The sequence below is a fragment of the Festucalex cinctus genome, chromosome 2, assembly GCF_051991245.1.
Source record: "Festucalex cinctus isolate MCC-2025b chromosome 2, RoL_Fcin_1.0, whole genome shotgun sequence".
Taxonomy (NCBI): Eukaryota; Metazoa; Chordata; class Actinopteri; order Syngnathiformes; family Syngnathidae; genus Festucalex; species Festucalex cinctus.
In genome coordinates this window covers 40,731,522-40,748,838 of record NC_135412.1, presented here as the reverse complement: position 1 = coordinate 40,748,838, position 17,317 = coordinate 40,731,522, and the positions used below count along the sequence as shown (strand labels likewise).

The 17,317-nt window shown below is 43.3% G+C and overlaps 1 protein-coding gene across 2 annotated transcripts; it reads right to left on the bottom strand.

The window, feature by feature from the left end:
* Nucleotides 1-554: 554 nt before the first annotated feature.
* Nucleotides 555-17,110, bottom strand: bpifcl (BPI fold containing family C, like). Of its 2 annotated transcripts, none has more exons than XM_077515134.1 (15): nt 16,848-17,110; nt 15,905-16,019; nt 15,297-15,428; nt 14,952-15,107; nt 14,817-14,880; nt 14,516-14,576; nt 14,321-14,412; nt 2,945-3,121; nt 2,755-2,814; nt 2,500-2,667; nt 2,112-2,179; nt 1,993-2,035; nt 1,858-1,921; nt 924-1,000; nt 555-835 (listed from the first exon to the last, which is right to left on the bottom strand). In XM_077515134.1, the coding sequence occupies exons 1-15, from the start codon at nt 16,945-16,947 to the stop codon at nt 776-778; spliced, it is 1,437 nt and encodes a 478-aa protein (XP_077371260.1). In that variant the 5' UTR covers nt 16,948-17,110; the 3' UTR covers nt 555-775. The 2 variants fall into 2 exon arrangements, with proteins under 2 accessions (XP_077371260.1, XP_077371261.1); XM_077515135.1 differs by having other exon boundaries at nt 15,905-16,015; nt 16,848-17,088.
* Nucleotides 17,111-17,317: the final 207 nt, after the last annotated feature.

Below are 17,317 nucleotides of genomic sequence, written 5' to 3'. Positions count from 1 at the left end.
CTTCACTTCTGTTGGTAGCATATTCCTTTTGTGTGCAGAATAACAGCTGAAAGCAGCTTCACCATGTTTACTTTGAATGTTGGGTTCCACTAATTGATCCAAGTCTGCTAATCTAAGAGCCATACTGGGTTTATATTCAAGCAGCATTTCTTTAATGCAGGGGTCTCCAAGTTCGGTCCTCGAGAGCCCCTATCCACTGTTTTCCATGTTTCTCTCCACTAACACACCTGATTCATGATCGGGATCGTTAACAGGCTTCTGAAAAGCTTGCTGATTAGCTGATCATTAGATTCAGCTGTGCTGAAGGGCAGAGACATGGAAAACAGGCTGGATAGGGGCTCTCGAGGACCGAACTTGGAGACCCTTGCTTTAATGTATTCAGGACCCAAACCATTCAGTGACTTTTAGACCAGTAGAAAAACTTAAAATCTATTCTAGTGAACTGGGATTCAGTGTAAAGCCAGGACTGGAATAAAAGTAAATGCATAGGCATAAAGACTATAAAACCAACAAAAATAAATTAGAAACAAAACATATTATTAAAAACACTAATGTAGCTTTGCAGTTGCAGTTTTATTGTATTAGTATGGATGTCTGGTTTCATGTTATCTGAGAGAAATGCAAGCAGTTCTTGACAGCCACATGTATGGTGTAGATACATGAACTATGAGTCGTCTGATATATTGTTTTGTGATTATTTTTCATCAGCAACTAAACATTAAAAAAAAGAATATGTAAAGCACGAGTCAGAAATGATAAGGGGCCAGGATTGCGCTCATCTGAAAATTGTGTCATTCTCCAGCAGCTCGACATCAGAAGAGAAAGCTACAAATCCCTGTTTGAAGGAGCGAAAAGGCAAAAATCAACCCAAAAAACAAACAAACAAAGGTGATGTCTACAATACATTTATTTTGGGTACCTACCTCTTCTACGGTGAGAACTGGTTTGACTAACTGAGCATGCATTGTCCGAGGTAAAGCGAAGCCTGTGGCAAGTTTCTCTGTAATACAAATGCAATAAATGATTCCACTTATCAATTTAGTGGCTTCATTAAACAAGTGTTTCTGGACCAGGGCTAATCAAACTGCTGCTTGGGGCCACACACAGTCCACTCGGGTTCTTTATCTGCCTCCCCGAGTATCTACGTTAGTAACTCATTTGTTCCCAAAAACCTATAAATATGTTGTCGTTTTTAAAAATGTTTTGTGTCCCAAAGACGTATTTATACGTTTTTTTGTTTGTTTGTTTTTGTTTTTATGCTGGAGCATGCAGAAGTCTTTGATGAAGCCTCTAAACTGCAAAGAACGCTTGCAGAAATTGTAGTTATTACACAAACGTCCAGCAGGTGGCAGCAGAGTATAAGAGATCAACCATGGCCATGTTGCAACAAGCTCATTTCCCCACTGTTTTAAACAGATTTGTGAATAATAATGAAACTTAGCTCTTTTCTAATGCTAATTGCTACAAAATGGAAACAGATAAAAACATACTTTTTTTTTTCCTGATGAAAGAAGAAACTTTCATCTTTCTTTTGATAGGTTCCATATATATATATATATATATATATATATATATATATATATATACATACATACATAGCAATAGAACATAATATTCTGTGGGCCTTGCAAAATCAGTCAAAATCCAGTAACAGTCAGAGTGAACGGAATTCCTTCTGTCAAAATGTCTGGGAGCGAATGAGTTAAGAGTCCCGCAATATTTGCTGTATAAAATTAGTGCCCTCTCTAAAATTGGTTCAAGTAGTCATTCATCCATTTTTAATACAAGCATCATGCAGAACTGGAACATAAACAATGTCTTTCTTAACATAGTGAGCGGTACATACACTCGACTCACCGTTGAGTTGTGTCAAAACGGCCACCTCAATTTGCATCCGTAGCATGTTTTCCAAAGCATCAGTCTGCAAAAGGAATCACTCCTCATGAGGTAGCCATTATGCTGGATGATGATGTTGGTGGAGCAGTAGCCTACCTTAAAGGGACCAATCTCAGTTGCTGCCAGACTCAGAGTGAAACTGTTTGGAAAAGGGGCCTCCTCATTACATTACATTACTTCGACTTTTGTAATCCAGACAACATTGCTGCACTCACTTGTCCATTGCCACCGAGCCCTTCAGCCGTCCGTCGGCGATCCACACTTTGCCACTGTAGCCCGAGTCCTAAAAGAAAGGGAAAGTCAACCCAAAAATGTTTTTTTATATGTTGTATGCAGTCCAACTAGATTAAAAATGCTATTTTGATGCATATTGTGTTTGTGGAATATGAGTTGAGCAGCAAAATCCACCTGTTTTTAATTAATCTCAGGGGGCGGCCATTTTGCCACTTACTGTCGACATCAGAGTCGAGGCAGTCCCCTATTAGTGATGGCTGCTTAATAACCCATAGTGGGTCACTTTTTTAGCTTAACGCTGTAATGTTATTAAAACACCTATATAGGGTTACCTTCACTGTTAAATGGAACAAACAAACCAGCGCTCACCACATAGAGTTTAAACAGTGGGGTCAGGGTGTTGTTGGGCTGGATGGCGAAGGCCTTGATGACACCCGACGAGTTCAGCATGACAGCACCGGAGTGGAAGGAAAACACCGGAATGTTTCTGGCGTAAATCTGCAGTGCCATCAGCAAGTCTGGAAACTTCTTAGGAAGCTGCAGAAGAATCCTTTTGGGTTAAACTTAAAATGCATCCATGCACAGTGAGTGCAAGTAAAGTTTATTTTACAGCTGCCAAATTACCTGTGGAATAAAGGGACCCAATGAGGTTGTATTAAGGCGCACGGGGGAGCCTGGTGGTATCTGAGGAGAGGAAGCAACATTTTTACAGAAAATAATTGAAGGGATGGAAAAACATGCATTATTGCCTCTCCTTAAAAGCTGTGTATTTGTGGGAGATAGGGAGAAACCGTTTGTTTTCAGGTGAACTCACCATGCTGTCATTGATGAAAACCTGCAGTAAATCAGCTGAGAAGTAGCTGAAGGAGGCTGAGTTGACCGTGAAGTCAGACAAGCCGACAGACAGCATGTAAGATGGCTGTTCAGGAATGGTGAAAGGCAGCGCCACAAACGGGGGCTCCTTTGGACTTTTAACACTGTAAAATTCTCCCTTTAAACACAAATTTTATTAGCTCAGGTATGGTTATTATAGATATCTTCGGAGCCCCTAAGGTGACATCGTAAAATACTACTACTACTACTACTACTACTACTACTACTACTGCTACTACGTTCTCAACGTTGCGTTCTCTCGCAAAGATTGCTTACTGTAAAAATAATTAATGCAAACTCACCATAATACGGAGCCCCTAAGGTGACATGGTAGAGAAAAAAAACAACTTTACGTTCCCTCGCAAAACATTTTGCGTTCCGCAAAGATTGCGTGCCCTCGCAAAAAACTTTGCGTTCTCTCGCAAGGATTGCGAGGGAACGCATTCTTTACGTTCCCTCGCAAAACATTTTGCGTTCCGCAAAGATTGCGTGCCCTCGCAAAAAACTTTGCGTTCTCTCGCAAGGATTGCGAGGGAACGCAAAGAATGCGTTCCCTCGCAAAGATTGCGTTCCCTCGCAAAACAACTTTGCGTTCCCTCGCAAAGTTTGCGAAAGCTTTCCCAAAGTGACTAGGATGGAGCATGTATTTTTCTACTGCTTTGTTTACACATGGCTTTTGTTCACATGGAAGATGACCCGGAAGTGTTTACGGCGCAGCGAAGGTGACATAGTAAGCGAAAAAAAACAACTTTGCGTTCCCTCGCAAAACAACTTTGCGTTCGAACGAAAAGATTGCGTTCCCTCGCAAAGTTTGCAAGGGAACGCAATCTTTGCGAGCCTCACAATCTTTGCGAGAGAACGCAAAGTTTTTTGCAAGGGCACGCAATCTTTGCGTTCCCTCGCAATCTTTGCGAGGGAACGCAAAGATGTTTTACGAAGGCACGCAAAGTTTTTTGCGAGGGCACGCAATCTCAAAGATTGCGAGGGAACACAAAATGTTTTGCGGGGGAACGCAAAATGTTTTGCGAGGGAACGCAAAGTTGTTTTTTTTTCTACCATGTCACCTTAGGGGTTCCGTACTATGATGTAATGAGGTCAAAAGTAAAATGTTCATCCTATAGGATTAAAAGTTACTTAGTTACTTTAAAATGCATCAATAATCACCTTTTTTTTTTCATTTTGTAGCATGTTTTTCCGAACGCGCACTACCCCGCAGGCATAAAAGGTATTTGTTCTAGTGTATTTGCCGTAGTTGCTTTCTGCGCATGCGGGTCACCGATCGTGCAGGGGTATGGAGTTAAATTAGGGCCAAAAGTTTTGTACTTGAAAAAATAAAACTCGAAACTGAAAATTGTTGTGTTGATCTTGAATTTCACAAAATATAAAAAGGTATTCAAAATAAAAATAAGCATGTGAAAAGTTTTTTCGGGTCAAAATTAATTTTGATTCACTTCGGTCCTGCCTTTGAATAAATTATTTATTTTCATTTTTTGCTTCCATATATATTTTGACATTTGAGGTCTTATTTTTTTCAGGTGCATGTTTTTTTCTTTTCAGATTCAGATCTTATTTTTGGGGGTTTTAACACATTTTTTCAGTTTCAAAACTTTTTTTTTCACTTTCAAATCATTTTTCACTTTCAGATTTTTTTTTTTTAAGTTTCAAGTCTCTTTTTTTCAGTTTCAGACTTTTGACCCGAATGTTACGTGGGGGCGTGGTGTCAACTGAGCGGGGCGTGGAATCATGTGTGACAGCTGCACAAAAGCGCTTTGGAAACACCCCCCAGTGACAGTGCCTTCAGGGAACGTAGGAATTAAGAGAACTCTTAACAGCATATGAATTAATGCCAGTGACAAAATTCCACTTCAAAGTCTGTTTTAGACAGTACTGAGCACCCATTACGGTCTAGCAGCAATAGGTTGTGCCAGGTTTGCCGTACAACAGCGACGTTTAAGCAATATGTCCGATGTCGATGTCGGCATTGTGAACGCATCGTATTCTCCCGCTGGCGTCCGGCCGGTTGCCGTCAGGACAACCGAATGCACGGGTGAGACATGCTAAATAAGTGTTGCAAAATCATAACAAACAGTAAGGGGCTGTTTTTTTTGTGACAACATATTTTTTGGCGTGACGCATTATAAATGGGGGACTTTTACAGGGGTCACCGATCGCGCCTTGACAGTGGGATTTTTTTTTTTTTTTTTTTTTTTTTTTTTATTATTATTATTATTTTTTTAAACTCGAGTCCGACAACTACGGAGCCCCTAAAGTGACATGGGAGAAGAAAAAAAAAACAGTTAAATGTTTCTCGTCCGGACGAGAAACCAGCATACTCGCGTGGGAGACCTTATACTAACTACATTTCAGTTTGTGTTCATGTGTGAAAATGATAGCACAGGACCTAGTCAGGTTCTATTTTCACCTGGGACTTTATTATAAGGACATTGCTGCATTACTTGCAAGTCGGCACCATTATGTTGTGTCTGAGAGACATTTAAAACGAATTGAAAGCAAGTTGAACAGTGGTCTATCGTCCGCCGCCACAAGCTAGCTCTCCTAGTTCCCGCTCGCAGGTGATGTTTCTCGTCCGGACGAGAAACTTTTCTTGTCCGGACGAGAAACTTTTCTTGTCCGGACGAGAAAGTTTCTCGTCCGGACGAGAAACATTTAATTTTTTTTTCTCTTCTCCCATGTCACTTTAGGGGCTCCGTAGACAACGAGTTGTCGGGTTTTTTTTGTTTGTTTTTTTGCTTTATTGAACAACGTGCACAATCAGCAATATACATACAAATCAAATTAAAAGTAGTTCAAGTTTAAACAACAACAATAACAATTATACAACAAAAAGGCAACTTAATAACAGCATACTATTATAGAGGTACAGGGCACCCAAAAAAAGAAACAGAAAAGAAAGAAAAAGAGAGAGAAAAAAATCCCTATTTTAACCAGGTTAGAGGTCTGGAAAGACATTAAACTCAGCAAAGCTTTTGCACCTTTCATTTTCATCAACTTCAAGGATTTGACATGATTGTCTGTTAGATCTTTCAAAAATACAGAAAACAGGGGCTTCACCTTTCTCCATTTGGAGCAATGAATTAAATATTTTGCCAAAAGTAGCAAGTTGTTCAGCATCATTCCACAAACATCACTATCTTCCAAAATGAGACCAAACACTATATCCATCCATCCATCCATTTTCTTGACCGCTTATTCCTCACAAGGGTCGCGGGGGCTGCTGGCGCCTATCTCAACTGGCTCTGGGCAGTAGGCGGGGGACACCCTGGACTAGTTGCCAACCAATCGCAGGGCACACAGAGACGAACAACCATCCACACTCACACGCACACCTAGGGACAATTCGGAGCGCCCAATTAACCTGCCATGCATGTCTTTGGAATGTGGGAGGAGACCGGAGTACCCGGAGAAGACCCACGCGGGCACGGGGAGAACATGCAAACTCCACCCAGGAAGGTCCGAGCCTGGACTCGAACCGGACAAACACTATATCGTCCTTAGAAAAAGAAACAGAAAGAGCAAGCTTTGTTGATATCCAGTCTTGAAAGTTCTTCCAAAATGTTGTTGTATACATACAGTCAAAGAAAATATGAGTAGTACTTTCAATGTCTCTTTCACAGAAGGAACAATTGTTGTGATCAATACCAAATCTTAACCTTAGCATCTCATTGGATGGATAAATATTACTCAAAATTTTGAAATAGACTTCCTTTGTCTTGGGGCTGACCGGATACTTAATGTACTTCGTGCGAATTTTCTTAATGTCTGTTTTTGAAAACAGCTGGACGATGGAATTTCTATTTGATCGTATAGGATATTGAGTTTCAGTTAGAAAAAGGCGCAACATTTTGTTATTTCGCTGAGTCAAAAGCTCATTATTGTATTTGAGAATGTTCAGATCAGTGATATAAAATTGTTTGTCTATATTTTGAACCATCAGTTTGTCTGATGCTGGAATTGCTCTCATCACTTTGTTAAATTGAGCTTATGTACAAGTTGTATCATATCTTGAACAAAAAATTGCATGAGAAAGCCAGTTACCATGGTCATCAAGAAGATGCGTGATAGACCAGATATTTTTATCCATCCAATGTTGCAAGTAAAGAGATTTCACATTGCAAAGCACATATCTATTGTTCCATATGGGGGTACGATGTGGACTGAAGTTGTGAGTGTGCAATAATTTCCAGCACAACAAAACTTGTTTATGGAATGATGACAGTTTAATTGGCAGCCGTTAAATTTTAAAATCACATGCCAGGACTAAATCTATTCCTCCTAATTTTTTTAACAGACCCCTGGGGAGACAATACCAAATGCTATTACTATTTAGCAGAAAATATTGAAGCCATTTCAATTTTAACACTGCATTTAAGCATTCAAAATCGATGGCTTGAAGTCCTCCGTCTTGGAGGTCTTTAATTATCTCGGCTTTTCTGATGTAATGGGTTCGATTTCTCCAGATGAAATTGAAGTTCATTTGATTTATGGCTTTTATGAACTGATCAGGAATTGCCAGTGAGTATGCAGGGTAAATACAACAAGCTAAGGACTCCATCTTGGTTAAGTAAATTCTACCAAAGATTGTCAGGTCTCTTTGGAGCCACATATTTAATTTGGATTTACATTCATAAATCTTGTTTTCGATTGTGGGATCTGATTTTTGGTGCTGTCTCTTGAACTATTGACCTATTCTAGGCCAAATGTTCAAGTGAAATCCTTTTCATGCTAAACAACTTTATGATTGCTACTTGTGTTTAAATAGCTTAAGGAAATTAAATGCCAGTGTGTATCCTGACTTGTCACAAAGGGAATCATGTATTTGTTACCCTATAATCATTTATTTTACTTAATTTGGTAACTCTAAGGTGCCAGCTGAAAATACAAGAAATCACATGTTTACTGTGGTCAACTGTTGGGAAAACTGCTCCTTCACGCTTAAGGGCTAATGAACAAATGATATCCTGAAAGTTTACAACCGTCAGCTGACGGGAAAATGCTCAGAGCAAGAATCTTAATTACTTTACAACTGTCAGCTGACGGGAAGATGCTCAGGACAAGGGTCTCATTACTTTGGTGTCTGCAAAAGGTTAGTTTTAGCAAAATTATTAGATTATACAATGTAAATGATAGGTCGCCTTATTTTTTATGTATGAATAAGTCCTTTTGATACCAGTAAAAACCTGTTACTACTTCTGGTCTCAAGAATGGGGGGGAGACATATAATCTGCTGACCACTTTGTAACAATTGGATACCAGTAGAAGTCACAAAACTAAGCTTGCACTACCCCCTAGTGGTCAAAAGCGGATACTATTAGCATTCAGTAAACTGCATCTCGTAATAAGTGGGTTTGGCCGAGGCTTTCCCTTACCAATAAGATCTAAGCGTGAAGTGGGCAGGCAGGTTTGATGGCCAATCAGGAAAAGAGTTTGTACCATGGGTGATGCTTTATAAACTGTTGCATTTCCTGAGATTGTCAGATTTTTTCCATTTGCGCAAATTGAATGGTCTCAGTGTGCTTTTGCCAATAAAGCCGCTTTTTGTTCAGCTTGACTTTGGACTCCTGCCTATTCTTTGTTCTGACTCGCTTTTTCTTCCAACTCACAACGCAAAAGGGGACCTGGTGCATCAGCCTGCCAACAGGTGTTGGAACAGGTGACGCTGCGGCCAGCCTTCCGGCTCCGGCCTGACCCGAGAGCCGACACGATGTTCAGGTTTTCACTAATCAGTGTATTTTTGGTAATATGTATGCCTAGATATTTTGTAGCGCATTTAATTGGAATGTTAAAAGCATCGGTTAGACTCGGTTAGATTTGTCTAGTTTTAGGTGTAAGGCTGCCACGTCTAGATCCTCGATCGTAAAGTCTCCATCACATATATCTCTCATTGCACAATCAATTTGAGGGATAAAATCTCTGATTTCACTCAGAAAGGTATTAGCATCTTCTTCAGAATAAGATGTACTATATAAATTATGGTAAAAAGTGCTAATTTCCTTGGCTATTAGTGTTGGATCAGTGCATTCTCGCCCATTAATCATTAGACATTTAATAGAATTATATTCTTGACGTTTCTTTTCTAACCTACAAAAATATGCTGAATTTTTTTCTCCTTCCTCTGTCCATTTGGCCCTTGACCGAATGTATGCTCCACAAGCTCTATGTTCATAAAAGTGATCCATTTGGGATTGTAATGACACCAACTTAATTTGATCATTTTTCGTGAGAGTTGTGCAGCTGGAAATCAACAGTATTTCTTTCACTAGTTTTTCCTCCATTGAGCTGTTATGTTTTTTCTTATATTTACTAAAAGATATTGAGTATTTGCAAATTTTATATTTTAAGAACTCCCATTTTTTTTGTTTATGAGGATAAGGAGTTGACCTGTAAAATATTTTGAATCATGTTTCAATTTTTTTTTACAATAGTCATCATATTTCAAAAGGCTGGAATTAAATTTCCAACACCCTTTCTTCCTATTTGGCTCCAGTCGTTGTGAAATTATTAAGTCTATACAGCAATGATCAGTTAGAGGGGCCGGGAATATTTCGCTCCTTATAGCTGGATTATGCATTGTGATTGTTACTAACCAGAAGTCCAGACGTGATTTTATAGTTGCATTCGGCTTGAACCAAGAAAATTGTTTTTTGTTTGGGTGATTGTCTCTCCAAGGGTCATGGAGGAGTAAATCGTGACAGAACTGAACCAAACTGCTGTTAGGTTTTGAACTTGAGAATTTACTAGGCCATCTATCCATCCACTCGTCCACTCGTCCATCCATCCATCCATCCATCCATCCATCCATCCATCCATCCATCCTCTACCGCTTATCCGGGGTCGGGTCACGGGGGCAGCAGCTTTAGCAGGGAAGCCCAGACTTCCCTCTCCCCGGCTATTTCAACCAGCTCCTCTGGCGGGATCCCAAGGCGTTCCCAGGCCAGCCGAGAGACATAGTCTCTCCAGTGTGTCCTGGGTCGTCCCCGGGGCCTCCCGCCGGTGGGACATGCCCGGAACACCTCCCCAGGGAGGCGTCCAGGAGGCATCCGAACCAGATGCCCGAGCCACCTCAGCTGGCTCCTCTCAACGCGGAGGAGCAGCGGCTCGACTCTGAGCCCCTCCCGGATGAGCGAGCTTCTCACTCTATCTCTAAGGGAGAGCCCAGACATCCTGCGGAGGAAACTCATTTCAGCCGCTTGTATCCGGGATCTTGTTCTTTCGGTCACGACCCACAGCTCGTGACCATAGGTGAGGGTCGGAACGTAGATCGACCAGTAAATCGAGAGCTTCGCCTTTCGACTCAGCTCCTTCTTCACCACAACGGACCGATACAGCGTCCGCATCACTGCAGACGCTGCACCGATCCGCCTGTCGATCTCCCGCTCCATCCAACCCTCACTCGTGAACAAGACCCCAAGATACTTGAACTCCTCCACTTGGGGCAGGATCTCATCCCCGACCCGAAGACGGCACTCCACCCTTTTCCGACTGAGGACCACGGTCTCGGATTTGGTGGTGCTGATCTTCATCTCAACCGCTTCACACTCGGCTGCGAACCGCTCCAGTGAGAGTTGGAGATCCCGGCTGGATGAAGCCAACAGCACCACATCATCTGCAAAAAGCAGAGATGCAAAACTGAGGCCACCAAAACGGAACCCCTCAACGCCTCGGCTGCGCCTAGAAATTCTGTCCATAAAAGTTATGAACAGAATCGGTGACAGAGGGCAACCTTGGCGGAGTCCAACCCTCACCGGAAACGAATCCGACTTACTGCCGGCAATACGGACCAGACTCTGGCAACGGTCGTACAGGGACCGAACAGCCCGTATCAGGGGGCCCGGTACCCCATACTCCCTAAGCACCCCCCACAGGACTCCCCGAGGGACACGGTCGAACGCCTTCACCAAATCCACAAAACACATGTGGACTGGTTGAGCGAACTCCCACGCACCCTCGAGGATCCTGCTGAGGGTGTAGAGCTGGTCCACTGTTCCACGGCCAGGACGAAAACCACACTGCTCCTCCTGTATCCGAGATTCGACTTCCCGATGGACCCTCCTCTCCAGCACCCCTGAATAGACCTTACCAGGGAGGCTGAGGAGTGTGATCCCTCTATAATTGGAACACACCCTCCGGTCCCCCTTCTTAAAAAGGGGGACCACCACCCCGGTCTGCCAATTCAGAGGCACTGTCCCCGATGTCCACGCGATGTTGTAGAGGCGTGTCAACCATGACAGTCCCACAACATCGAGAGCCTTTAGGAACTCCGGGCGGATCTCATCCACCCTCGGGGCCCTGCCACCGAGGAGCTTTCCAACCACTTCAGTGACTTCGTCCCCAGAGATAGACGAGCCCACGTCAGAGTCCCTGGGCTCTGCTTCCTCAAAGGAAGACGTGTTGGTGGAATTGAGGAGGTCTTCGAAGTACTCTCCCCACCGAATCACGACATCCCGAGTCGAGGTCAGCAGCACCCCATCTCCACTATAAACAGTGTTAATGGTGCACTGCTTTCCCCTCCCGAGACACCGGATGGTGGACCAGAATTTCTTTGAAGCCGTCCGGAAGTCGTTTTCCATGGCCTCACCAAACTCCTCCCATGCCCGAGTTTTTGCCTCAGCAACCGCCAAAACCGCTTTCCGCTTGGCCAGCCGGTGCCCGTCAGCTGCCTCCGGAGTCCCACAGGCTAAAACGGCCCGATAGGACTCCTTCTTCAGCTTGACGACATCCCTTACCGTTGGTGTCCACCAGTGGGTTCGAGGATTGCCGCCGCGACAGGCACCGACCACCTTACGGCCGCAGCTCCGACCAGCTGCCTCAACAATGGAGGCGCGGAACATGGTCCACTCGGCCCCAATGTCCCCCGCCTCCCCCGGGACAAGGGAGAAGCTATGCTTGAGGTGGGCTCTTTCTGACAGGGGATTCCGCCAGACGTTCCCAGCAGACCCTCACAATACTTTTGGGTCTGCCCGGTCGGACTGGTATCTTCCACCCCACTATCTTCTACCCACCATCGGAGCCAACACACCACCAGGTGGTGATCAGTTGACAGCTCCGCCCCTCTCTTCACCCGAGTGTCCAACACATACGGCCGCAAATCCGATGACACGACTACCATGTCGATCATCGAACTGCGGCCGAGGGTGTCCTGGTACCAAGTGCACATATGGACCCCTTGTGTTTGAACATGGTGTTCGTATTGGATAATCTGTGATGAGCACGGAAGTCCAATAACAGAACACCGCTCGGGTTCCAATCGGGGGGGCCGTTCCTCCCAATCACGCCCCTCCAGGTCTCACTGTCATTGCCCACGTGAGCGTTGAAGTCCCCCAGCAAGACGAGGGAGTCCCCAGGGGGAGCGCTCTCCAGCACACCCTCCAAGGACTCCAAAAAGGGTGGGTAAGAGTTCAGAGGAACTGCTGTTTGGTGCATATGCACAAACAACAGTCAGGACCTGTCCCCCCACCCGAAGGCGGAGGGAGGCTACCCTCTCGTCCACCGGGGTAAACCCCAACGTAGAGGCGCCAAGCCGGGGGGCAATAAGTATGCCCACACCTGCTCTGCGCCTCTCACCGTGGGCAACTCCAGAGTGGAAGAGAATCCAACCCCTCTCAAGAGGATTGGTACCAGAACCCAAGCTGTGGGTGGAGGTGAGCCCGACTATATCTAGTCGGAATTTCTCAGCCTCGCACACCAGCTCGGGCTCCTTCCCTGCCAGAGAGCTGACATTCCATGTTCCCAGAGCTAGCTTCAGTAGCCAGAGGTCGGACCGCCAAGGCCCCCGCCTTTGACTGCCGCCCAGCTTACTATGCACCCGACCCCTTTGGCCCCCCTCACAGGTGGTGAGCCCATGAGGAGGGGGACCCACGTTGCCTTTTCAGGCTGTGCCCGGCCGGGCCCCATGGGTGCAGGCCCGGCCACCAGACGCTCGCCTTCGAGCCCCGCCTCCAGGCCTGGCTCCAGAGGAGGGCCCCGGTGACCCGCGTCCGGGCAAGGGAACACTAGATACATTTTTGTATATCATCATGAGGGGTCTTGTGAGCCATGCTTTGTCTGGCCCCTCACCTAGGACCTGTTTGCCATGGGTGACCCTGCCAGGGGCATAAAGCCCCAACCAACATAGCTCCTAGGATCATCGGGACACGCAAACCCCTCCACCACAACAAGGTGATGACTCACGGAGGGGCCATCCACTCGTCTAACACCATATTCCAATCCCACCTAAAATTATGTTTTCTGTAGCAAAACGATCTTTCAGTTTAATCACATTTCTTCTTATTTCTTCTAGTTGGCTTTTGTTTTGCGTTGGGTTACAGTAACCATACACATTACCTAGAATTACTGAGTTGTTGTCCGAAATTAACACTAAGAGAATCCAGTGACCATCATCACTGCATATCGTTGTTGCAACCTTCCCTGGGTAGTCCTTAAAAAGAATTGCTACACCTGCAGACCTGGTTGTACCATGTGAAAAAAAAGTTTTGTCACCCCATTGAGTGGACCAGAATTTAACATCCGCATCATTCGAATGCGTTTCCTGAAGAAAAACACAATGTGGATTTTTATTTTTGCAATACAGAAATATTGCTTTTCTTTTTAAATTGTCTCCCAGACCTCTGGTGTTTAGTGAAAGCAACTTAAGATTTAGGGACATTAAAACACTCAAAAGGACAAAAAGAAGAAAAGAAAAAAAACAAATAAATGTAGTTAAAGTAAAATAGGTCAGTGGGAAAATACACGCTCTATCCTCGTCGCTTGGGAAAGCTCTCCCACTGCTTTGTTTCGTGTTTACACGTTCCATCCTCATCGCTTTTGGTCACACGGAAGATGACCCGGAAGTACATTAACTCGTTTAAAGAAAAAAAGCGTCCTCTGCAAACTTTGCGTTATTTCGCAATCTTTGCGAGAGAACGCAAAGTTGTTTTTTTTTGTTTGTTTGTTTTTTACCATGTCACCTTAGCATAGGTGTCAAACTGAATCCCTCGAGGGCCGCAAGTCCTGCAGGTTTTCGAGGCCTCCCATTTTCAACACAGCTGATTCATATTTAAGCTCAGCAGCAAGCTCTGCAGGAGCCTGATAATTATCCTGATCATTGAATCAGGTGAGTTGGAGTAGAGAAGCCTCGAAAACATGCAGGACTCTGGCCCTCGAGGACCGGATCTCGACACATGTGCCTTAGGGGCTCCGTAGATATCAGTGTTTGAAGCATAGTAAAGACTTTAAACAATTGCTAGTTTTCAATGTTTTTAAAGCACTGACCAACCATAAAAACAAACATCTGAAGTAACTTTTATGTATGTTTCCTGACCTTGAGCCCGAGGTGAAGACTTGAAGCATTAACAACAGGCAGGCCAATGAGAGGCAGGTCCAGAGTGAGGTCTTGATTCACCTGAAAGTTTACTTCAAAGAGACTTTTAATCTATTTACCTCCAATGCCTGAAGTGTACGTTACATTTTTCATTACAAGCAAGCATTTCAGTGGTCATCTACCATGCTGCAATACCTTTGAGGTCCTTTAGGTGGCTCTCCAGGTTTGCGATGACTTCATCCACAGCAGGGCAAATCTGGCAAGATTAGAAAAGTGATGGCAAATTGCCAACCATTGTGACAGTGATTTATTTAAATGTAACTACTTTTTCTGACATTTTTGTCTGGTGGTGTGCCGTGAGATTTTTTCCAATGTAAAATATGTATGTGCCTTGTAATAATAAATGTTGTTTAAGGCGATTGTATTGACACGAATATTACCTGTTGACAACAAACATTCGTGATATAAACATCCATTAAAGCAGAGAAACACTCACCATGGCTTCTAATTGACCTCTGATGTGATTCTTGAAGTGGTCCTCTACAAGCCGAAGGAGCCAGCTGTAAACGTGAGATTGCGGTTTCTTTACATTTCACTTCAAATTCAGATCCATATGATATGAGCATGGTACCTTCTGTTGCCATAGAAACGTATATCTATGTCACCCATTTGGCAATTGCAATTCACGCTGGTTATGGACAAATGTCCACCATCATCCCTCCCCAGCTGCACTATGGAGACTAGATCCACTCCAAACAAGGCCATGTCTAAAGCTCCACCTCCATGCCTGAAAGGGCACAAGGAATACTAATATTTACCTACTATGAGGCACGAAGGACATTGGCTATGTTGTGGGACAGGGTGACTTGAATCTGCGCAATATCAAAACAAACAAGACACTCTGGAGCAAAATGTGTTGCCTATATTTCAGAAAGCCTCTTCTCAGCCAATGGAATGAATGATGAAATCCACTCACATGAAACCACAGTGGGCCTCCCAGCCTCCTGTGAGGGCAATATTGAGGCCGGTGATGGACGTCTTCAAGCCGGAGAAGCCTTGGTAGAACTCTACGGACGGTTCCGGAAAGTCACACTTTCTTATAGTGATGCTAGAAGAGTCAGGGAGACATAAGACGAGTATCCATTCACAACCTCATTCATTTCGTTGGTTTCGGGCTAAAACTTCCCATCTCACAATTTGGTAGATTTCACATTTCCCCCAAAAAATTATACTATTAGTCAGTCCACATACACAGCAAAATTGGCAGTTATCATTCAACACTTGCAGTTAAAATTAAGACTTCAAAAGTGTCTATGTTGAGCTGCATTAAATATAGTTTAAACAACACTTTTGAAAGTATTTTACACTGAGATTGAGTTAAAACAACTCTGATGGTAAATTTAACACTAGTCAACACTGGTCAGTGTTGATTTTATACTACACAGGTGTGTAGGGTTAAAAAATTACTTAATCTAGTTTTGCACTAGATTTTTTTTTAACTTTAAACAAGTTGCTTTCATTAACACTGGCTAATACGTTCTGTACTAAGAACATACAGTACATCACCCTAATATGTCATCCTACCCGCTAAGCGTGTAGATTATGTGGAACAGGAACCCGAAATGTATTTGACCACTGATGTCAGGGAGTGTGACTTGTTCCAGCTTCTCCTGAATCCATCCTGCAGCCGCATGCCTTCCTGGGAGAGACAGCATATATGCACAACCCATTTATGAAGCTTTTTGAGTTTGGATATGCATTTTAAACAGTTCACAGGTGTCACAATCACATGCTGTGAAATGCTTTCAACAAAATATTCTATAAGATCAAGAATTATAGTTGACGTTGCACAATCTATTTCTTGTCTTCCCCAATTTAGCACATTTTTGCTTGAACGTTGCAGTGTTGAGAGGCAAAGTGTTTATAATTGTTGTAATGTGTATTTTAATAGCACCCGACAATATTGTACTTTATGAAAACAAACAGTAATCATAATTAAATTGAATTAAGAAGAACTAAACCATTTTTTCTTCACACAGCATCGGTTAAATAGCCAATGTGCTGCCATTTTTAATGTACCGCCCTGGCCACCCAGGGGCAGTATAATAACAAACATTTTTTGTTTTTTTCTTTTATGTCTCAACTCTCACCCTATTAGTTAGTGGGCAATAATATTAGTCATTATTCACAGAGGACAAAGAACATATGATATGACTTTTACAGTTAGATTTTCTTTCTGCATGTGTTGTCTCACAATCTGAGCGCAGTTTGTTGCTTTAAAGGTTATTGTACGAATCGTGAAGTGATTTGAATTGAGTTCACTGCCACCATACAGAGATCGTATCTTCACTTGCAAGTCAAAGAAAAAGATTAGCAGTACGACAGCGAAAAACTCGTATCTCAGGCACCACTCAGACTGAAGTCACATAGACACCCTCCAGCCATCATTTGAAAGTAGCTGCCATTTTTCTAAATGTGCCACCTACTTGGGATTGAAATGTATTAACAACAATATGATTCTCCTCACCGTATTGAAGTCCTTTGTTGGTCAGGGTGACTTGTATCGCAGGATTTTCTCCACAGGCGCACAAAATGAAGCTGAGCACTACTACCACGCTTGGAAACATTTTGCATCAGAACTATGTATGAGAGTGACTTCAGATGACTTGATTTGTATCTTCTCGTTTTTAAGGCGTGGCCTGGGCAGTAATATTTGTTCGTTGGAAGATCAGTTGCTGACAGAAGACATATAGTGCCGCTTCCTGTAGTTAGGAGTGAGAAGTGAAACTTAACATGACTGCATGCGTGCTTGGGTGGGTGGGTGTCCGTGACTACTGATATACTGCCGTGAAATAGAAAGTGAAACTTTGGATCCTGCTGCAAAGTGCTGACTTTCTAATTCTTCATCAAATTCATAATTTATTACATGTAATTTAACTTCAACAAACACATTCGAATAGACTTACACTATTATTGTGTAACAAAGACGATTTCATA

Coding starts and splice junctions, on each gene's coding strand:
- bpifcl (XM_077515135.1), bottom strand. CDS start 16,954: ATGCAAAATGTTTCCAAGCGTGGTAGTAGTGCTCAGCTTCATTTTGTG. Junction 2,815..2,944: donor TTTTCATCAATGACAGCATG/GTGAGTTCACCT, acceptor TCCTCTCCTCAG/ATACCACCAGGCTCCCCCGT. Junction 2,180..2,499: donor CACTGTTTAAACTCTATGTG/GTGAGCGCTGGT, acceptor CCTTTCTTTTAG/GACTCGGGCTACAGTGGCAA.